General features: G+C 47.5%; 1 protein-coding gene across 1 annotated transcript in view; it reads right to left on the reverse strand.

The window, feature by feature from the left end:
• Window positions 1–12,889: 12,889 nt before the first annotated feature.
• Window positions 12,890–23,224, reverse strand: part of ACAP3 (ArfGAP with coiled-coil, ankyrin repeat and PH domains 3) — a 158,851-nt gene continuing 148,516 nt past the window's right edge. Inside the window, exon 25 of the mRNA XM_074933909.1 lies at window positions 12,890–13,872. Coding sequence (XP_074790010.1) covers window positions 13,766–13,872 — 107 coding nt within the window. The 3' untranslated portion in view covers window positions 12,890–13,765. The remainder of the gene's footprint in view (window positions 13,873–23,224) is intronic.

Below are 23,224 nucleotides of genomic sequence, written 5' to 3' on the forward strand. Positions count from 1 at the left end.
GGCATTAGGGCCCTGTCAAGGCTGATTCCCCACTCTGGCACTCTGAGTGCAGAAGGTGGGGGCCCGCAAGGATTCTAAAACTCCCAAGGTGACAGCTTTTCTCTAACCTTGAATGGGTAGATGCTGCCAGCACCCAAGAATAAAGACCCCTTTGAGAACCCAGGAAGGCACTCTTGGGAATTCCTTCCTGTGGGGTACCCTCAAGCTCTTTCACCCCTTCTCTGGGGAAGAGCTGAGAAAGAAAACAAAGGAAATCAGCTGTTGCCACCAACTAATTAAACACGTGCACAAACCTCTTAGGACACAAATCCGATCCTGTTCTTAAAAAAGGTAAATTTTATTAAAAACAAAAAGAAAGAAAATACATTTGAAAACTCAGGCTATTGCTAGATTTAAAAAACCCATTCACAAAAATTTAAGCATCAAGAATCTTGAGGTCCAGTTTAAAGGTTACAAGCAAAACAAAAGCATTTGGGGTTAGCACAGAGGAGTCCACAAGCCATAAAGAAATAAAAAGAAATAAACTGAATCACGTCTTTCTAGACATTTCCTGATCTACTGACATATCTGGGGGTTTCAAGTGAGTAGTTTCTAGGTATGAGTCAGATGATTTTTCATACCTGGCCCCAAGCTTCTTAAAGCATAGTTTCAGCCCTGTCTCTGTTTCTCCCCGAGAACAACAGACACACAAAGGGGAAGATTTTTCCCAATTTTAAAATGTTCTAGCCTTTCCATTGCCTCTTTTGGTCAGGTGCCCACTCCCTTCCTCTTACCTATGCAGGGAGACTTTTTAACCCTTTACAAGCAGAGAACAACTACAAAGAGGGATTTTATAGCTAACTGGCTGGCTGGGTGTCCATAAAAGGGAGCTACCCCTCCCTTTCATTTATCACAGGCCCAAAATGGCAGCTGCCCTCTGCAGCAGGGCAGAGGAATGCCTCGATTTGGAGGTGTAGTGACAGTTCATAACAGATACACACTGTATATACCAGCCGTAGGTATCTTCCTCTTCCTTTAGTGGCACAGATGATGGTGTTAGTAATACCTGCAGGTCCCTTGCTCCAGGAGCAGGTTTAATGCATCAAAGGAAAATCTAAGCACAAACACCTGATTGTCCTTCCTAATGACTATGACCCACAGACCTTTCTAATCCTCAGATTGATGTCCACTGGTTTCTTTTGTTCGTGCTGCAGCATACACAGTGGCGCTACTTAATACCAGTGCTAGCACTGTGCAAACAGTATCTAGTTAATCCTCCCGACACCCTGGAGAGGGCAGGGTAAAGTCATTATCTGTGTTTTACCGGTGGGGAAAGAGAGGCAGGGGGTTTAAGTGAATTGGCCGAGGCTATCCAGCAAATCAGTGTGAGATCTAGGCACAGAACCCCGGCTCCTCTCAGTCCAGTAGAGCACATCCCTCTCTCGGCTAACCAAACAGGTGGTGCATTTGGAAATCCCGCTCTATAGGGTCTGCTGAGTTTACTTGCCAGGTTGCCAAGAGCAGAGAGCACTGCAGAGGCAGCGTGCTGAGCTGGGCCTGGAGAGATGCGACTTGCACTGTTCGTGTGCAGCTGGCCCACTGAGCCAGAGAAGGGTTGCTGTGAGAGGAGAGGAAGAAAGGAGACTCCTAAGCAGAGCTACCCAATGCATCCAGAATCCGGCAAACTGCAGAGGATATTGGAATATGTGTCTGTATCGTGTATCTGCTACCATTGCCCTGGCATTATATAGCATCACATGATACTCTTATGTACCCTACCCGCTGTGGAAAACCCAGGCTGCTAAGCCCAGACTTTGATGGACCATGAGGCAGAGCAGATGCTACAGTCCTTGGGAAGCCACAGCCCGGGAGGCTCTGCAGTGAACAAGAAAGCCCTGGCTGTGACATCAGCTTCTGTGATGGGATCCTGGGGCTTTGAAATAACTAAAGATGGCCCCAAGCCACCAGGTTCAGATCCAGTCAAGGGTGTTTAGATCCCAGCCGTTAGTCGGGAGGGCCCCCTCTAATAATTAACTCGAGCACTGAAGAGCAGCATGAGCCAGTGGCTCAGCTAGAACCTAGCAATAACTTAAACGGAGGACGGGACATCGGGAACTCCGGAGTTCTGACATTCCCTCATTGGGTGGCAAGTTGCTTAATCACGCTGTGTCATCATTTCCCTCAGTCTGTAAGAATGGGGAAAATGAACCTCTAGTTGCCTCACCGGGATGCTGGGAGGATTAATTAGTTACTGTTTGTATAGAACATTGACATATAAAATCTTGTGTCAATGCCAATATTATTTACAATAGATATGGAAGTACATTACTGTCCATTAATGTGAACTCCTAATCCTGTAGAGCGAGGCTTGGCAGGATTCAGGATATTTTTTATTGGTAAATGTCGATTTCATGGTACACCCACAAGCCAACAAAAATATGTCTATTGATAATAATCAAAAGTTACAGCTAGGCAAACTAAGACAAATGCTGCTTGACAACTTCTTAGAGTTTGAATTAAGGATATTGACCTTGCACAGTTTAATATGTCGACAATTTGTGTTTTAAGGGTGAGACAGCTTTGCCTTTTTGAATCTCGTCTGTTATCCTTGAAAAAAGAAAAGGAGGACTTGTGGCACCTTAGAGACTAACAAATTTATTTGAGCATGAGCTTTTGTGAGCTACAGCTCACTTTATCGCTGCTACTCTGAAACCTGTTATCCCTGAGTTACTGTCTCATCCGCAATTGTCTGCCTCCCTCCATCATTTCCCACAACTGAGAACATTTAAATAGGTAAAAGTTGAAGAAAAAAAGCTTAAAATGCAGAATTTTGCACAACTGTTGAAATTTAACATGATAAAATTTGGGCAAAATTATATAAAAATATTGAATTCTCCCAAGCCTATGTACAGGGGTTGTGTGGGACCAGTAGGTTCACGTACTGGCTTTTCCCGTCTGGGGTCCCTGATTTGGATACTGGATTAGATTAGAAGTGAAAATTTGTTCAGTGGTTTGGTCCTAGTCCCAGTGTAAAAAATGACTGCAGAGTTTTACAAATATAATAGGCAGTAATCGGCAGTCTCTGCTCAAGGAGGAGCCAGGACTGCAATAGATAAATGCAGGTAAGGGTTGCAATGCCCTGTGTTCTGGCTCAATGCTGGAATAACAGGGAAGTTGCAAGTCAGGACAGAGACACATTAGCTTAACTCTTTGTTACATGTGTGTGTTCAAAACTGGAATAGCCAGGGGTGTTGCAGTTCAGAATGGAGGTGCCCTGGCAGAGCTGTATCTGAGTCTGAATGGAGCAGTGTGTTGCAGATCAGGAGAGAGGTATATTGGCAGTGCTAAATTGGAGGATGCGGGAATGGCGGGGTTGCTGCAGGCAGACTTGAGGGTCATTGGCAGTGTGGTGTGAGTGGAGGCCCAGGACTGGAATAGGAGGGTGGTGGTGCAGGGATACATATGGGGCAGTGTGGTAGAATTTTGTTTGGCTCTGGGCGGTGCTGTAAAGGTGAGAATTTTGATACTGACTTTCGCAAGCACCAAATTCACCCCACAGCCTTGAAGAGAATTTTAAAAAAATGTTTTAAAAACAGTGTAAACCCAAGGGTGGGTGAATGTTTGCATCACCTGTATTCCATCCAAAGAACAGCCCACAGCAGCTGTCTATAAGGTGCGACCTACCGTAGGACTAAGCAGCTGCCACTTCATTACAGAATGTTCTTTTAATCAGCTGTAGTTGAGAAATCAGTCATGTTTACACGCCTCTGATATCATCATCAGACCATCCACCTCACGCGGAGTTCCTTTGTCCATTACATGTCAGCTGGAAACAGGCTATGTGATAAATAGTGAATTTCAAGCACAGGGGGCTGTTCACCGAGTTCTCCTGAAGCATCAGGTGTTTGGCTCCTCTTGGGGTATGTCTACACTGCACACTAAGCCTGGGCTCCGACTCAGATCTGAGCCTGAACCCACCTTCTGTCCACACACAACTCTGTCCAGCTCGAGTCAGCAAGTGTAACGCTGACAGACCCCGGTGGGCAGAATCAAATCTGGGACCTCTGGCGCGAAATGCATGAGCCTCTACCGCATAAGCGAAAAGCCACGTGGCCCTTAGCTAAGGCTGTAGCAGACTCATTCATCTCTAAGGGGTCTCGGTGCCACTAGAGGGGACAGAGCACCACACCCAGAAGGTGTGTGGGTTACACAAGCACTTGGGAGCCAGGTTCTAGAGCCCTGCTGTGAGGGGGTTGGTCAGAGCCCAAGTCTCCCTGTGACTTGGGTCCAAGCCCTGCCATTTTGCAGTGTGCACTCAGGGCAAGCCACAGGCGCAAGTCAGAAAGTCTTCATGGTGCACTATGGACCCGTTAGCGTAGCTGTGGGATTTGGGTCCAGCAAATGTAAGCCCAGGTTTGCAATTCATGTGGACATTCTGACACCTCCAGCTAGGGAGCGAGGGGTTCGAACCCTGTCTGCTTTCCCTGAGCAGGCTGTGGCAGGGCAAGGGGAGCTGCGTGAAAGGGCCAGGGTCAGGAAGGGGCTCTGTCTGGCGGCGGGGGGGTCAATACTCTCGGGGGGGGGGTCACCTGCTGTTCCCTCCTCGCAGATTCTCTGCCAACGTCTCCAGCAGAGGAGAATCGCTGCTGATGGTGGCTGGTGCAGCTGCAGCAGTGCGGGGAGCAAGGCAGGCAGGGAGCCTGGTCCTGGCGGCCAAGACCACCTGCACAGAGCCCCGTCCACTTCCTCTGCCAGACAGAGCCCCCCTCCCCCGACTACAGCCTTTCAGCAAGGCCCCATGAGGCCTTCGTGCCCCCCGAAAGTTTGGGACCCTCTGCACGAGAGGTACATTGATTGAGTAAATCATGGGGCCGATTCTGCATTACTACATTGTCCGATTTTACAAACTTTCTATCATGGGAGGTGAAGGGAATAATAAACCTGGCTTTGCATCATGATAATATTTTTAATCTGTTGAAATACAGGATAAAAGGCGTCCCGGGCTGATTTGGTAACACGGGACTGTTGGCAACCCTACCTCCAACATGAGCCTGTGAAACCGGGTGTGCTGAGTCAGGACCTGATGCAGCACCCTGGCACTCCCATCCCCACCAGGATACACTAATTGGGACCAGGGCGAAAGACAGAGGGTGCCAATTAACTGAGTGGGGATCATAGCTGCCAACTTTCAAGTGGTAAATAAGCACCCTGACTTTCAGAATAAGCCAAAAAAGCTAATCCCATTTCAAAACAAGGCCAAAACAAGCCAATCCCTAAGAACTCCAACACTCTATGTGACTAGATCCCCCCAGCGTGCAGTCTGGGACTGTGGTGGGCCCGCTGTGCACCCCTGACTCTCTCCCCCCCTTGTTCCCCCTTGCTGGGAGCCAATCAAAAAAAAGAAGCAGCAAGCTACGAGCCAAACAAGAAACAAGCTGCAAACCAAAAACTAGCCAATAAGCAACTCACAAGTCAATGAAGCCAAAAACAAGCCCAATTTCTTCGTTTTTTTCATGGGTTTGGCATGTCTGGTGGGGATACAGCTGAGGGGCTAAGTGGGTGGAAGTAACCCCAGCAGCTGGGACTATATAAGCAGAAAGGAAGGCAGTGGGAGGGAGGGCAGTGGGAGCCTGAGGAAGGAAGGAATAGACGGAACAGAGGGCTGCTAGTACTGTACCCTTCCCCAGAACAAGAGGGGAAGCTGGCTAGTGACTTAACTAGTGTGTAAACCATACTCCAGGCTGAGGCCTGCTGAAGGCGGGGGAGAGCATCGCAAAGCACAGTGGTGGTTAAGAGCCCCTGGAATTGTGGGTGGTGTTACTAAGGCTGGAAAAGACTCAGGGGCCCACCCCGTGACACCTGTTCCATCACCCTTAGCCATGGAGTGGGTGGCGGGAGGGGATAGATGGTCTCCTGCTGCCTGGATGGCGGGAGCCATCCCCTCTGACCTGACAGGACACACTCACTGCTTAGAGTTACCAGGACCGGGGAGCCAGTGCTGCCAATGTGCCGCTAAGAGTCTGGACTGCTGGTGAAAGGGGGCAAAGAAAGAAGAAAGTGAATGGCTGGCGGAGAGAGGCAGGTGTGAGGGAGTGGAAATAGGAGGCAGGTTATTGCCTTTCTGCCCGTAGGGGAATGGCTGGGAGAGAAACACATTTTTAATGCTGCCCCAAGACAACAGAAGGGGTTAGAGCGTCGTTGCTCCTAACACAGGGGATCTCCAACTTCATTGCACCGGGACCCCCTTCTGACAACAAAAATTACTACATGACTCCAGGAGTGGGGACCGAAGCCTGAGTCCACCTGATTCCCACTGCTCCGGGTTGGGGATCCAGAGCCAAAGCCTGAGCCCCACTGCCCTGGGCAGGGAAGGGGTCAAAGCTGAAGTCCAAGGGCTTCAGCCCTAGCCAGGGGGCCTGTAACCTGAGTCTCAGGCTTTGGCCCAGGGTGGTGGGGCCCGAGCTTCAGCCCTGAGCCCCAGTAAGTCTAAGCCAGCCCTGACGACCCCGTTAAAATGGGGTTGCAATCCACAGTTTGAGAACTGCTGTACCTAACACCATGTCTGCATGCTGCACTTTGCTTCTGCCTATCAGTCACAGAGACAAGGTCATCCTAGGCCTCGCCGGTGCCAACGGCTAGCCCAGAACTCCTGAGGGAGCCAGCTGGGAATATTCCCAAGATGCCTCCTCCTCCCACTGGAGCTGCGGCGATTGATAGCAAGAATTATCCAATAAGTTACCCAATCACTGAAACTCCCTCTTGTCAGAGCCTTGGCAGCCCGGCCTCTTTTGTTCCCTGAGGTGCTGTCAAACCCACGCACGTTGCTTCAAAGGGCTGGTGGCCCAGGGCTGCTCCCTGTGAAGTTTATCTTCAGTAGAGGCTACATTAATTGCATTAAACAGTCATTAGGGATCTCGTTAAAGCGTAACCTCACTGGCTTGGAATCCCGAGCACCGCTGGAGCACAGGGGGCCTCTTTCCCCTTCAGGAGTCGTCTGTCATGTCTCCCATTGTAATAGGAAAGTTCATTCCTTTAATCACTGGATTCCTAAGTGAGGCTCCTTCACGTCCATAATGGTCCATGTGGGCTAAAGACCTACAGAAGAAAAGCACGTGATTGCACAACTTCCAAGCCTTAAGTCCTGACTGGCTCGAGGCTGAATGTAGGTGATTAAGCACTATGGAGCAAGAGTCCCTGAAGCAAACCGGGTTCATCTTCTCTTGTCAATTACAGTGACCAGCTATAGTAACCGTAGTTGGGCAGGAGCCTTCGACTGACATCTCATCTGAAAAGCTGCCACCGCCCAGAGCACAGATCCCCATAGCAGCATGCTTCGGGAGTAGACACAATAATGAGTCGGGGGGGTGGAGAGGGAGGATCTGACTGCTGACATAACAGCGTAAGGACTGGAGCTCCCAGACCACAAATACTGTATTGTTCACAAGTGTGTCTTTGGTGAAATTCCCTCTAAGCACATGTTCCAATAATAATAACAGCCATCCTAATCAGTACTTAACCAGCACATTGCGTCGTCAAAGCATTCATACTGAATCTTCACAATGTCCCTGGCAGGAACGGTAGTAAAGATTCTCCTCCTCCTTTTGCAGAGGTGGAAACTGACCTGCCTAGAGCCGCGCACAGCAACTCAGAGCTGGGATCAGATCTCAGACTTCTGAGCTGGACACTAGGCAGTACTGCCTCTCATTATTGCTGAAGGTTATGGGTAATCACACAGGGTAGGCCCTACTGTAATTACCTTGTAACCTGCACTTTAGATTAGGAGACAGAAATGACCATACATTGACCCTGCAGGTACACTGCGTGTTTAGTGAGTATGCTTTGCATTTCTACACCACCTTCCATCTCAGTCTTAAAGTGGTTTACAAAAACAAATGAATTAAACCTCACCACCACCTCTCTCTGCTGCAGATATTATTGTTTTTCTGATGGAAACAAGAGGTGATATGGCTTGCAAAGGACATATAGCTCTGTAAAAGGCAAGCAGCATGAGAGTATACAGAGGATGGCTTGACACCAAGATGATGGGCACGGTAGATATGATAGGCAGAAACGTGTCTAGTATATATCAGGAGTACATCACATGGCCCAATCAAAATCTCAGCTCCAAACACCCAGAACTTCAGCAGTGTTCATAATCCAGATGTGTATCTGAATGCAGCGACTAGGACCCGGTCTCTGCTTATCGGGGTTTTCCCCTGTTTCCAAATCTCAGTTATAGTTGGTCACTGTAATTGACTAGAGAAGATGAACCCATTTGCTTAAGGGACTCTTGCACCATAGTGCTTGATTACCTGCATTCACCCTCCAGCCAGTCAGGACTTTACAGCTTGGAATTTGTGTCCTTGTGGGGGCTTTTTCTTTGGGTCTCAAGCCCACAAAGGATAATGATTGCATCAGATAAATACATGGCAAGTTGCTCATTTTCCATTGTCATTTATTTACCTTCCAGACTGCGGTCACCAGTGAGACAAAATGGAATAAGAGGCAGGTGGAAGCAACCCTATCCTCAGCCTATGTATAGTCATTGTCCCACTATCCCCTCAAAACCAAAGTCACTGATAGTGTGACCTGTCATGGGGGAGAGAGAGGGAAGAGAGAGGGATATCCATTTGATGCAGGAGTTAAAAGCCTACATGGCTTTTCTTTTCTTTTCTTTAGAAGGAATTTGTGCCTTTATGCGATTCTGCTAAAGCAACAGACGGAGTGCAGGAAAGACCCATTAGAAATAGTCCTGGAGAAATGGAGAGGTCCAATAGCCAGGATCTAGATAGCCCCAAACTTCACACCTCAAGCCTCCCTCCACTTTTGAGACGCTGACTGAGATTTAAGGTCAGAAAAGAGTAAGACGTATATATGGAGTAGGATGGAGCAGGCTGTTATTATGGGGGAATTGTTTATGTTTCTGCATGTGTATCTAATAAACTGCTACATTGCGAGTGTCTCTTGGTTGCTTTAGTGCTGCTTAAATGCCACATTTGTTTCTTGCAGTGTTGTTGTAACTGTGTTGGTCTCCGTATATGAGAGAGACAAGATAGGTGAGGTAACGTCTTGATTGGACCAACTTGGTTTGGAGGAAGGGATAAGCTTTCGAGCTGAGGTCTGGAGGAACCAGGGAGTCCAAGCTAAATATGAGGCGGGGCAGATTGCTAAACAGAAGGGGCTCACACATGGAGTAAAATTTAATGGATGAAATTTAATAGTGAGAAGTGTAAGGTTATGCATTTAGGGATTAATAACAAGAATTTTAGTTATAAGCTGGGGACGCATCAATTAGAGGTAACGGAGGAGGAGAAGGACCTTGGAGTATTGGTTGATCATAGGATGACTATGAGCCACCAATGTGATGTGGCCGTGAAAAAAGCTAATGCAGTCTTGGGATGCATCAGGAGAGGTATTTCCAGTAGGGATAAGGAGGTTTTAGTACCGTTATACAAGGCACTGGTGAGACCTCACCTGGAATACTGTGTGCAGTTCTGGTCTCCCATGTTTAAGAAGGATGAATTCAAACTGGAACAGGTACAGAGAAGGGCTACTAGGATGATCCGAGGAATGGAAAACTTGTCTTATGAAAGGAGACTCAAGGAGCTTGGCTTGTTTAGCCTAACTAAAAGAAGGTTGAGGGGAGATATGATTGCTCTCTATAAATATATCAGAGGGATAAATACCAGAGAGGGAGAGGAATTATTTAAGCTCAGTACCAATGTGGACACAAGAACAAATGGATATAAACTGGTCATTGGGAAGTTTAGACTTGAAATTAGATGAAGGTTTCTAACTATCAGAGGAGTGAAGTTTTGGAATAGCCCTCCAAGGGAAGCAGTGGGGGCAACAGACCTATCTGACTTTAAGATTAAACTCGATAAGTTTATGGAGGAGATGGTATGATGGGATAACATGATTTTGGTAATTAATTGATCTTTAAATATTCATGGTAAATAGGCCCAATGGCCTGTGATGGGATGTTAGATGGGGTGGGATCTGAGTTACTACAGAAAATTCTTTCCTGGGTATCTGGCTGGTGAATCTTGCCCATATGCTCAGGGTTTAGCTGATCGCCATATTTGGGGTCGGGAAGGAATTTTCCTCCAGGGCAGATTGGAAGAGGCCCTGGAGGTTTTTCGCCTTCTTCTGTAGCATGGGGCACGGGTCACTTGCTGGAGGATTCTCTGCTCCTTGAAGTCTTTAAACCACGATTTGAGAACTTCAATAACTCAGACATTGGTGAGAGGTTTATCGCAGGAGTGGGTGGGTGAGATTCTGTGGCCTTCATTGTGCAGGAGTTCAGACTAGATGATCATAATGGTCCCTTCTGACCTTAGTATCTATGTATCTATGAATCTATCTATGAGTAGGAGACCACTTAAGATGAAAATGACCCCTTACGATTAACAATCTCTTTCATCTCGTATTTAGGCTGGACACTCTGGTGACTTTCTCCAGACCTCAGGAAAAGCTCTTCCAAACTTAAAAAAGTGTCCTTCTACCAACAGAAGTTGGTCCGCTCACAGATATTGCCTCACCCACCTTGTCTCTCTCACCCTTGTTTCTGTCATTACACTAGATAAGAGAAAATGGTACTGAATAGTTCAGCAATAGCCCAGGTCAGGAGGGACATAGAGTTGTTACCCATTTGTTGCCTGTTTGGTAACCTACATTAAATGAGCTTGTGGTCTTTGTCCAGTCGTTGATGTTATTGAAACAGCACTGAGTAGCCTCAACCGTGGACCAGGACCACATTGTGCTAGACACTGTACAAACGCAGAGCAAACGGACAGTCCCCAGAAAGTGTATAGTCTCAGTTCTTAGTAGACTATCTATCTATCTATCTATCTATCTATCTATCTATCTATCAATCTATCTATCTATCTAATCTTTTGATGTACACTCATCTTTCCCGGCCACAACGGGGGATCACAGTTGCAGAGACAAAAGAAGAAAACATTCAGGGTCATAGCTGCGGATAGGGACCTAGGAGCTCATGGTTCTCTCATGGAGTCTAGTGGTTCCCAGTCTCCAGTACTGGTACTTGAGGCTGCTACTCTATCTCCTCTTCGCCTCGCCATGGAATCTGCCCTTTTTTATTTCATGATTGAGCATGTACAATTATTTCCACCACTAACCAAGGAGACTCTGGGGAATGCCATGCGAAGTAGTGCAACAGGCCATTGGTGAAACAATCTTGAGGTGAAAGCCTGGCTCCACTGAAGTCAATGGCAAAACTCCCATTGACTTCAATGACCTGGCTAGGCTTTGCCTTAATGTGAATCAAACATGCCAGCTACCCAAAAAAGTTGGGAGCCCTGCATCTCCTCGGAGGAAAACTCATTTGCCCCCCCCCCCCGCCCCCCCGACTTCCAGCCATAAACGAGTGCCTAATAAATCTCACGTTATAAAAACCCTCTCCAACTGAAATGCTCCATTGGTTTACAGAGGCCTAGACTGGAAAGAATGAAGAAACACGCCTGGTTTTCGAAACAAAAATTCTCATATTTTACTTTCAATTAATAGGTATCACTTGTATGTGAGACTTTTCCATTCCCCCTTATTTAAAAAATACATTTCTTCTGCCTTATGATATATTACATTTCAGCATGTAAACACGGTTTATATACATCATTCTGACAATCCACTTTAATTTGTCATGGTGCCTATACCTGTATAGTCCACACATAACCCTTTTTTATAGCCATGAAATAATATTACAGGTAAAAAAATAGTAATGAAAGCCATGCCGTACAGGAAGAGTTCTGCTCTCCTAGCGTTGCGACACACAGTAGGCATGAGCTACAAAACTCTTCAAGGGGGCGAGGGCCAGGTTCTGTTTTCAGATCTGCATACACAGCTCCCATAGTATAATTATGATAATAGTACATAGGGCTTTTCACCCAAGAGTCTCAAGGCACTTAACACACGAGGCACACGCAGAAGTGAAGTGATTTGCCATAGGCCACGCAGCAGGCCAGGAACAGAATCCAGGTCTGTTAAATCCGAGTCTGGGTCTCTAGCCATTGAGCCACACAGCTAAAAGGCATGGGAAGTTGCATGTGGGTGGCGGTCAGCCTACAGTGAATTATAGTGTGGGGGCGATGGAAAACCAGCCATGCGAAGTAGTGCAACAGGCCATTGGTGCTGTGCCATTCTTAGCCAAGTGGAGCTGACTAAACTCACTTCATTTGCAAATCTGGTTCAGCAGCATAAGACATCAGCGTCTTTGGCAGCGTGTTGGCCCAGGAACGTTCAAGCTCAGTTGGAAAAGTTGTGGTTTTTCCCAGTGAGGCCCCTGCATGCTGAAGTTTTTGCTCCAGACAGGCCAGTACTGACAACCTGGATCCAAACACTGCACACACCCCTGAATATTCAAGTGTTTGAAACCAGATGCACAGCTGAATATTCCATCACAAACCCCTCTTTGGTTTCTCCTGTGCCCTGGGTTACCCCTCTATAACGGAAGGCGGAATATGCCCCAACAACACACTGACTGTGGCATTCACAAATGTTTATCTTCTCATTTGGTTTGGTACCGTGACAAATGAACCCCTTAGCCACACATGGCTACACCTTCTTTGCCGGTTGTACTTGTTACCGCCTCTCTGATAACTTGGGTTGCTGGACAGAAACATTCACACCAAAGGTAGCAATTTAACTCAAACCCTTATGGTTTTCATTGAGTCTAACACGAACTGTTCCCAAGGGGGAAGGGCTCAGAAGCTACATTCACGCCTACATCTGGCAGGAAGGAGCTCAGAGGATCTTCACACCCTATTCTCCAAGGGTAAGCCCCAAAATCCCTCTGTGCAGAAACCAAATACACAAGCAACACAGGTGAGACACTCTAGGTCCCCAAAACAGGCCCAACCTCAACAGAAAGTCATTTGTCGTGGCTTTAAACTCTTTGCGGCTGGGGTCTGCTGCCGCCTCGCAGCCGATATTCCATGTTTCCCAGGTGGTTGCCAGCCTGTGTCAACTTTGGGATGTTTTGACTTTTCTCCTTGATGAGTTATTCTGCGTCCTTTGGGTTTCTAAGCCAAAAAGGATAAAATCTGAGAATGAACCTATTCAAATACTAACCACAGCTCAGCAGGAATATCGTCCCTGGAATGCGTCCCTCCCTAACGCAGAAAGTCACTTCTCTTCTTCCAGCGTTTGCCCCGACTGACGTAAAGGACGCTGCTGCTGCCCTGGGCAAACCATTTTGCTGGTGTCTGTGTGAAAACGTCTCTCCGTTCCTGTCCCATGCTCCTGCTGTGTCAGCTTTGATATCCCAGTGGTGCAGCAAAAACCAGCTTTGCAGGGATTAACATATTGTGCAGAAACAGTGCTTGGTTCCCCCTTTGCTACCCCTTATTTTTAGTGATGGGATGTGTGGCCCCCTACCTTTTAGTCATTAACAAACCGAAGGTCAAATCTTATTGACTTGAGCAGGCGTTTGGCCCGAGGGAGGCCCGGGGCTGAGGGAGTGAACTGCAAAGAAGCAGGGATTTCTTTGCATAGTTGGTTCAGCCCTGTTTGGATACACTGGCTGGTTAGTCATGTCACCACGGTCATTGGTCTGAGATGTGGATACAAAAGCAGGCACTGGAATAAACACTGCGTGCTCCATAAGTGTATGTTTGGACAGGGACCAGATGGCTGGGTCTTCCTCCAGTAGATGAGCCCAGCGGGCCCATTCCGCCTTGGCAAACCGCTCCCCCTTCCCGCTCTCCCAGGGCTCTGGTAGCTGACAGCTGACTCTCCAGCCGAAGGCCTCGGAAGAGGAGGGGAGGGGCTATCTGCAGGAGTGGCTGAAGTGCAAGCTCCGACGGTTGAGTTTCTCAGGGTCGTTCGAGGCCATGTGGGAGAACTCCCGGAAGATGTCGAGGTACGTCGCATCTCCTGCAGGGGAAGACAAGTTAATCCCGACATTATGCTTTGCACTTCTTCGATGCCTGGAAAAGGTGCTCAGCAGCTCTGAAAACCCAGCCCTATGTGCCCCCTCCCCAAAAAGGCACCCAGGATTAGCGGACACTTGGACGTTTTGGCCTGAGTGACTTGCTCCAAGTCACCCAGGAAAGTCCCTGACAGAGACATGAATAGAGCCCAGGAGTCCTGGCCCCTAGCTAGCCCTGCACTGTTATTTAGCCACAAGGTCACCTTCTGACTTTGAACTCCTTGTACATAGGAACTGGTTTGTTTCTAAACTTTGATAGACCTACCCTTTATCACGACTCTTGCTTCTCACCCCGCTTTGGGATCATTCTCCCCCCCCCCGGCCCCATCCATCTCTGACCATTGCTTTCTCGTTAAGTATCCAGGCACATGAGCCAGTAGAGGGTTGGGTTTGTTAAGGAGCCAACCTGGCAGCCCTCTACCCCGATACTTCTCCCCAGCACAGCACAGCCAGCCATGAAAGCTTCCCCCAATGGGCCCTGCCATTGCACCTCCCTGTGACCTGCAAGGACCACGGATAAGATGGTTGTTGGCTTATAGTCCCTGACCTCTCTGCTGGCAGCCAGACGGGATGTTGGGTCGTGACGGAGGGTCGGGAGGGGGACACCTGTCCACCCATGCTGGAGGGAAACAACAACTCATTGCACATAGACCATCAAACAGCAACAACTTTCCGCGGCTGCCATGCCGGGGCTGGGTTGAAACGTCTGTCCGAGGCGCGAAGGGCGCGGTGTCCCAGCACCAAGGCCCAGAGCCGTCCCGGCTCCCTTGGCGTGTGCAAGGCTTCAGAGCAGATGCTACGCAAAGCCCCACAGGGATCACTAGACACCTGCAGCCCGTTCATAATCCCAGTGCTGGCCGAGCTGTCCCTGCCGGGACTGGGACTATTTCAATTTAGGACGAGGCCGCTAAGCTAACTTCCTCTTGTGACCACATCAGCATGCGAACCCAGAGGGAAACACACAAGGGCGGGGGGCCCCACCTCGCCGTCTCCTTCCTGGGGTGTTGGTGCCAGAGGCAGGGTGAAGGGGGCTTGGTGCGAACTGCCTGACAGGAAGCCTACTCTCACCAAGGCAGCTAGATGGAAGCATCCAGTGCGTCTTCATTGCCTCCTCCCCGCTGCAGAGACAGACCGTGGCTGGGGAAGAGGCTACAGGGGTGCATGACAGTGCTCCCTCCCCAGAGTGAAATAACACAGCGTCTGAGCCTTTCTCCCGGCCCCCGGCGAGCTCACCAGACACGGTTGCCACACCAGGGAGCTGTGTGCGCTCGGCCTGGTTTGTCACGAGCGACGTTCTCCCTGCAAGGTGCGTTAGTTGTATTGATTTAATGCCCGGCTCACTTGTGGCTTCCAGCCACTAGGCTGCACTGGGCAGCGGTGCCACGCTGCCCTCCGCTCCTCACCAGGCCAGCTCCACCGGCCAGTGGGTGGGTCGTCAGCTCCTCTCGGACCCCTGAGGGGTGCACGCACGCACCACTGCCTGCCCGAGCACTTGGGAGAGCACACAGACTGTGACTGGGCCCAGCCATTGTCCAGGGGGCACCTGGAGGGAGGCGGTGTCTTGCCTCCAGGCTGCTCCCTTGTCCACATGCACGAGTCTCTTGGGGAACAGTCTCTTGGCTTGTTTAGGTTTAAAAATGGTGCGTGTTACCGAAGCCCTGACGTGTCAAGGACCCGGGTCTGTTCCCCTCCCGGACCGTGCGAGGAGCAGCCGTCTGCTGAACTGTTCCCACTGAGTACTGGTAGGTCGGGAGTGACACCATCTGATAGCTCCAGACAGCGTTGGTCCCGGGCCGGGTCTTTCTCCCATGGATCTTTGCTCCCTGTGGCAAGGTTTCTGGCCTTTTTCAATGTAATCTGAATTGCAGAGTAGCTGTGCTCTCCCCAAGATGGCTGGAGATACGGGCATGAGCATGTGCCACGAGCCAGCAGTGAGTAAACTGAATCCTTATGTGAACAGGAAGTCCCCACTCATTACTCCACAAATGGAGTTTCTTCTTTTAACGTTATGGACTCAGAGTGTAAGCTCTCTGGGCTAGGGGGTACGTTATGCATCGGTACATTCCCCTGGAACAATGTACTCCTGCTGCTCCTGCCAATCAAATCAAATAATAAATAATAATAATAATAATAATATGGAGCTCGTTTCCAGCCAAGCCTTTGCTGGGCTTGCACTCTCACTGATTTACAGGGGTGAGTGGGAATGCCTGGATTCTTGTGCCTGGTTCCCAACCAGCCACAGGGGCTGCACTAAATGCTAAATCTCAAAACAATCTAGAGGCCAGACCCATCGCTGGCGTAACTCAGCATAGCCCCCCTTGAAGTCAGTCCAGTGCGGCCCTGGAGGTCCAGGTAACTGAGTGGGCTGTATTCTCTTTTACCCTCAACTCTCCAGGGCTACTGTCCCCAGACCCCTGCAGATTCTCCACTGTCTGCACTGGCTTGAACAGCTGGGTTTTCTACCCAATTGTGGCTAGTGCGACCCCCCAAACTGATAGCCTTTTACGTACATCCCACCCCTGGAGAAGAGTTTACTTTTGTGCCTGCCTGCTCCCTCTCTGAATGAAAGATGTCACCCTTCTTCCTTATAGACTATATAGATGAGCGAGCTGTTTTCCTACGAAGAGAAGATTAACTCTTTAGAGGCTGGAGTCCCAGTTCTCAGCACGGATGTGCTAATGCACAGTGCACAGGTGACAATAACAGGGGAGGCTTTGGATTGATTGAGCCTTTGCAGCTAAAATGGTCAGAAGCAACTTCAGGGGAATCATAACATTCACAGGCAAATCCACTTGCATTCAGAATATTCATCAGTTACTCAGAAGGGCCCAGCGCCTCAATATTATGGTGATGGTTGTGATGATTGATAGATAGATAGATAGATAGATAGATAGATAGATATGGGGGGAGAGACATCTGGCCAGATGTAATGCCTCAGGATCAGGGTATTGCCGGGGATGGGACAGGTTGCAGAGTACCACACCTTGGGCAGGACTGTATGAAGAGTTCATTCCAGAAAGGCACTGAAATCCAATTCAGGCTCCTCTCTGTCTCTCTCTCTGTCTCTCTCTGTCTCTCTCTTTTTCTAGCATTCACATTTATTCTTTATTTGTTGGATTAAGAAAAGGGCAGCATTGCAGCAAACGCACAGAGACACTGAACACAAGATTTTCAAACAAGTGAATAGCTGATACAATGAGCCAGTTTCCCAGGTCCATTCCAGCTCTTTTGCACCACCTGAGCAGTGCTAGATCTGACAAACACTAGCACCCAAGCAGCCAGATTTCACATGCTGAGAAGTCCCCTGGCGTGGGGAGTTCTCAGCTGACACAGAGCCATTGTCACTGGCTCCTTCACTACCTCGCCAAGTCCCACTCGGCACTGGCATGTGGAGAAGATATGGCTGGAATACACACTTCTCAAGCTATGCTCAGCTGGCATATAGTCCCTGAGAGACCATAGCCAGCTGGTGTAAGTTAGAACAGCTCCCAGGCTGTTCTTACCTCTTCCAGGGCTCAGAACAGTGCAGGCCCTCCCTGGGAATCATAACTATCTCACTGAAAGGCCCCCTTCTTTGCAACGTCCAGGGGTAACTGCGAATGTGAGCCAGTAATCCTACAACCCACTTGGATCCCAAAATAATCAGACTGAAATCCCCCCAAAGCAACAGTTCATTCGCAAATCCTGAGCTGGCGGAGGAGTGTCCGGTCTCCCTAACTCACATAGGGTGAGTTTCACTAGCATTCACAAGTGTGGTGTTGGGCCAGATTTTCTTCTGCCATGCACCTTTGTGGCGCACCATTTACACTCGTGCAAAGTGCGTGTAAAAACACTGCCAGATTACAAGGGTACATTTTCAAACCCATTTTGCACAGAGGTAAATGGCAACACGAGCTGCAAGGAGGGAATCAGGCCTGGTTTGCTCACTTGAAACAGACGGTGTCTCCACCTACTAATCCTGGGGTAAACCAAGGAGTGGTGACTTCATATCTTATAAAGAGAAAGTGCTGTCATTTCTAACATAGGGGTTACTGGAGGGGCTGGGATCCTGTCTCTGACAGTAGCCCAAGTTGGATTTGTCTGCAGGAGGCATGGAGCTGCCATAACACACTTGAGTTTGCAGGTTTTTACATCATCAGAGCACATTTCTTCTAGATCCCTACAAATGAATCACGCAGTGGTGATTTCCAGCACACTTAGGTATATGTCAAGGCATCCTGTCACTAAGCTCAAAGGGGCTGCCAAATTGGAAAAGACCCCCCCCCCCAGTGGTCCATCTATTCCAGTATCCTATCTCCAACAGCTAATAATGAAATGATCAGAAGAAGGTGTGAAGCTGCCATAATGCAGTTTGATATACCATGGTAGCAAATTGCACTCCATTGGTGATTAACTCATATAATCAAACAGGAAGCTTGAAAACTCATAAGTTTTGTTACTGTTAATATAAAGCCCCATTCAACTCCCAGTGAAGTCACTAGAAACACCCCTATTGACTCCAGTAGTAGCTGGATCATGTCCACAAGCACTGATGTAGTCTTATTCAGATAGATAGCTAATTATATAGTTTTGAAAATTGCTCAGTTATCTGTTTCAGTAATATCCTGAGGCATCCAGTTCCACAGATTAATTTTATCTCAGCTACCTATCTGGCCCCCATTATTGTAGAAATGTCTTAGTCATTACCTGAGTATCTCACAATCTTTAATGTATTTATCCTCACAATACCCTTGGCACAGATGGGGAACTGAGGCCAGAGAGATCACGTGATTTGCCCAAGGTCACAAAAGAAATCTGTGGCAGAGCAGGGATTTGACCACAGGTCTCCAAAGTCTAGGCTAGTGCCCCTAATCCTTCCTTTCTATATGCAATGGCCTTGCCATTTTGGGGGGAGGGGGAGACACGACCAGAGATGAGGACAGGTGAGATAACTGTAATGATCTTTCCCATATTAAACTGTTCTGACTGTCCTCATAAATCCACAAACCCAACCTGATTTAAAAAATAGATTTGTTTGTCCCACCAGAAGAAGTGGAGCTAATAATTCAGCGTAGTGTCTGCGTTTCTCTGCTGCTCTGAGAGTGATGGAAACCTTGAGGTAGGAGACATCTTCCAAAAGGCACCTGCGATTAGATTATCTGATGGTAAGCAAAGGACAACAACCTTGCGACTGAAGTGGCTTTAAAGTGCTCAGCCTGAGGGTGGGAATGTAGGATTTTAGCTGTGTTGCAAGGCCTCCTTTTCCAGGTCTGATCGTATGCTGGATAAGTTAAATAAGTACTTAAAAAAGACACAGGAGGGGATATTTTGAATCTGCCACCTTTGACCCAGTGTCCCTTTCAAGCGGTTTGAAATCACGATGTTATCACAGGATAGTGCTAGGGACGCTTAACCAGCCACTCAAAAATGCAGAATATTTATGTGCCATTCCACTCTGTTTGCTGACGCAGTTCAGCCCGTGGCTTGCAGTGGAAGAATAACAGGTCAAAAGGGGATAATATCGTAGCTACAGTTAATACAGGCAAGAGACCCTCCGTAAATAAAACGAGCCAAAGCAGAAGGAGGTAAGGAGTTTATCTAGATTTTTATTAAGAGTGTTTCAAGAGACAATAGAGGGTGGAAGGGGGGAGGAAAAAGCTGACACCATGGCAACGGTTTGAAAATTGTACAAAGATAATAACATATAGAATAGTCAGTTCCATAGTTATACTCAGTACAGATTGTAGAGGCAAAGGGGAAATAAAAAAAAAGGGTCACCAAGTTGTATGGAAAGCAGGCAAGTGAAGGAGGTTAATATGCGATAGCGTATTTACAGCAAGGGTAAGTCCCGTGTACAGCAGCCCCAGCTGTTAGTGCCTATTAAACAAACCACACCTAGCAGCTTCGACTTGGCTGAAAGATCCTCTTTCTTTCCGTGCTGTTTAGGTAGGAAGTGATGGAGTCTCGGGCCAGGCAAGAAGCCGGTTGGGCTTTGCTCCCCAATGGCTCGAAGGCCTTCATTCAGGGCTGCCAGTTAACATAACCTTGCACTGATCCAAGCTTATCCCCCTGGGATTTATCCTTCCTTGGCTCCGGCCGTGGGTCTGACCCAGAGGGGTCACACGTCACAGGACTGATACACCCTGACATTCATGTGCTGTTTGATGGACGTGATGGATGGAAGCTGAGCTGAGATGGTTTTATACAAACGGGGGTCGGTGCAGCAGGAGGCAGCAGCCCGGTTCTTCCGAAAATGCACATTAATGGAGCACATGGATGTACAAACTAAACAATTCCCTAGCTATTGGGGAGACGCTAGGAACTGAGACTCATCTAGGGAGCCCCGGGCTCCTTGCCTGGCTGACCCTTCTCTGCCATCTTACTCCTGCACTAGAAATCGATGGGTTCTGTTAGTGCCCTGCAAACTGACATTCATGACTCTGCTACGTTCAGGAACCGTGTGACAGCCCCCCACCCTTTCCCCCTCCCACACATATCTGGCCACCTGACAGCCCCATCTTCCCACCGACTCCTTGTCTTTCAGTTTAAGAGCCTTATTCCCACACTCTGGTGATGCAGCGACTGCAGACTTCAGGGCTTGGACTGTTACATCATATTCCTATGGAAACAGCACTCAGTATTTTGGTATCTTTATTTATTTTTTTCTCGTGTCCTTTCAAACTCCCATTCCCCTTCCCCTCCCGCCCTTTCATCATCACATCTCTCTGCGCGCACACACACACACACACACACGCACACGCACAAGTTTGTCATCAGCTGATCAGTTGTTTAATATAACATTTAGTCTGTTCATGCTTTTTTGCCTTTGGATGAAAGCACGGATGCCCCGGGGTTTAACAGACAGGACTGCAGCAGAATGGCACAACACAGCATTCCTGGTCGTATGGAAGGAGACAGCAACAGCTGTGTCCATTAATCTGAGGCTATTGGAGGCCTCTCAATGCATTTCTTTAGGAGTATCCATTTTTCATCGTGTGGAAATAACACTCAAATTTGCCAGTCTGAGATGTTGCAAATGTCAGAGAAATTCATGCGATGAAGTGAGCTGTAGCTCATGAAAGCTTATGCTCAAATAAATGTGTTAGTCTCTAAGGTGCCACAAGTCCTCCTTTTCTTTTTAGAGAAATTCATGCTCATCTCAGTCTCAGTTTGCCAACTCTCATGCTTTACAAGCATCAATATTTCGCCCCTTGACAGAATTATTGGAAGGAATGGCAAGGCACACAGACTCAGCTTACCATGATTAATAATATTAAAATAATGTGTGTGTGGAGTGGGGGGGGGTAGTTTCTCTGGTTTAGATGGCAATTTGCCAGTTTGTACACACGTTGAACAGAGAGTATAATCTCAATCTGCAAGTCTTTTGTACCCATCCAATCTAGAACTGACGATGTGCTTAAAATGCAAAATTCAGACCCTCCAATTCAAGTATTTGGATCCAGGATGTTGGGTTGGCCACAATATAGTTGGAACAAATATTCAAAGCTTGTCCCAGATCTCAAATACCCCAAAAGCATGAGAATCTTCAGTTTGGAGATCATCTTTTGGGCCCATCTATGTTGAGGTAATACCCTGGGTGTTGCTTTCTAGACAAAGGCAAATCTGTTCATGTTAATCACAGTTGCAATCAAGTTACTGTCATGTATGTAATGTACAAACTCTTTGAAAAGAAGAGCTATAAAGGAAGAATGACAGAAATTTTGGCATTAGAAATTTCAAATAAGATTGTACAACACTCGGAGAAATGTATCCATATTTAAAGAGAAAAAAAAATAACCCAGCGACTTTATGTCTAGACTCCCGTGTAGCCTTACTGGCTCTTTGCTTTGCCGAAAACAAACTTTATGTACAATTTCCCCAACACTCCCTCCCTCCCAAGCCCCAAAACACGCGCACGCACACATTTCTCATTCCAAAAAAAAAATAAATAAATAAACATAGAAAACATTGCAAAATGCCTCTTAGACATAGTTTTTTCCCCGGAGAAAAACATCTTGTTTTAGAAACTGCCAGATTTGTTAAGTGTCCTACCCTATCTCAAGCTGTGAGGCATCGGATGCCTTGCATTCTCTTTACAAGGAAAAAAAAACCAAAAAACCAAAAAAAAGAGGAAAAGAAAAAAAGAAAGGGAAGTGGGGAGAGGGGAAAAAAAGTCAAGTTTAAAAATACAGGCCCTAGTAACGTTACAAAAAAATCCTGACATTAAATACAGCCAAACTGTATTGAATGAAAATTGCACTAGTCCTCTGGGCGTCTCAATAATAAATTAAATACTTAACAATTTTACCGATTAAAAAAGACAGCACAAAATCCATAACAAAAGAACATAAAAAACCCAATACTGTAAGTAGGAAAAGTGCACAAAGTTGCTTTATACATTGACTCTAAATAAAGTACCGATACATTTTAAATAGATAAATTGTCTTGCCAGACATACTGCTTTTTGTGTCAGTATTTACATATTCTTTAACCACGTTTACTGGGGCAGTGAGTGATTCCAAGTTTGTAGGTTCCAAACCATACACTATTGTTCTCATGAGTCACTAATGTCCACTGTAAAATACAATGGCCTGGAGTGAACAAGCCACGCCTTCAGATCTCACTGGTTTATAGAAAGGATCAGCCAAATTTCTAACTCCTCTTCAGAGTCAGAAAACTGATTGGAGCCGATTAACAGGCACCGCATGAGGGAAAACGTTTCCAGCAACCACCAGGCTGGGTTTCGTTAACGCAGGGTAAGAGCAGGAGGTTTAATGATCAACGTGTTGCTTTTTTTCTTTGGCGTGTCCTGAAATTTTCTAGTTTTAATTCAATATTGCCTTTTTCTAGGGGAGGACATGGCTTGAAGGGAACCACATGCGGGCGAGCAAAGGTTTTGTGCAGATTAGCCTTTCTACATAAAATGGGACGGGATGGGATAATCAACAAGTCTTAATTACAGAGAAGCCGCCTCGTTCCTAAGCCAAGATAAGCAGCAGATATTCAGCTGCACATGGATTGGTTCTTGCATAGTCCTGAGCCCTCTGAGCCCAATCTAGCAAAGCACAGAAGTACAGGCTGAAGTTTAAGCACGTGAATATTCCTGTCGGAGTTAAGCATGTGGTTAACTGTGTCGCTGGTCTGAGGGCAGAGTGCTCAGCACTATGTATATATAATAGTTTCATGGTAATTTGAGGAGGGCAACGGAGTTTCACTGTTGGGCAGCTTCTTAAACCATCACAGATCTGCACAGATGGCGATACCATCAAGCAGAAAATTTCACACCAAGGAGTTGTGAGTCCAGGGTTTCTGATCTTA

The sequence above is a fragment of the Natator depressus genome, chromosome 18 (assembly GCF_965152275.1).
Source record: "Natator depressus isolate rNatDep1 chromosome 18, rNatDep2.hap1, whole genome shotgun sequence".
Lineage (NCBI taxonomy): Eukaryota > Metazoa > Chordata > Testudines > Cheloniidae > Natator > Natator depressus.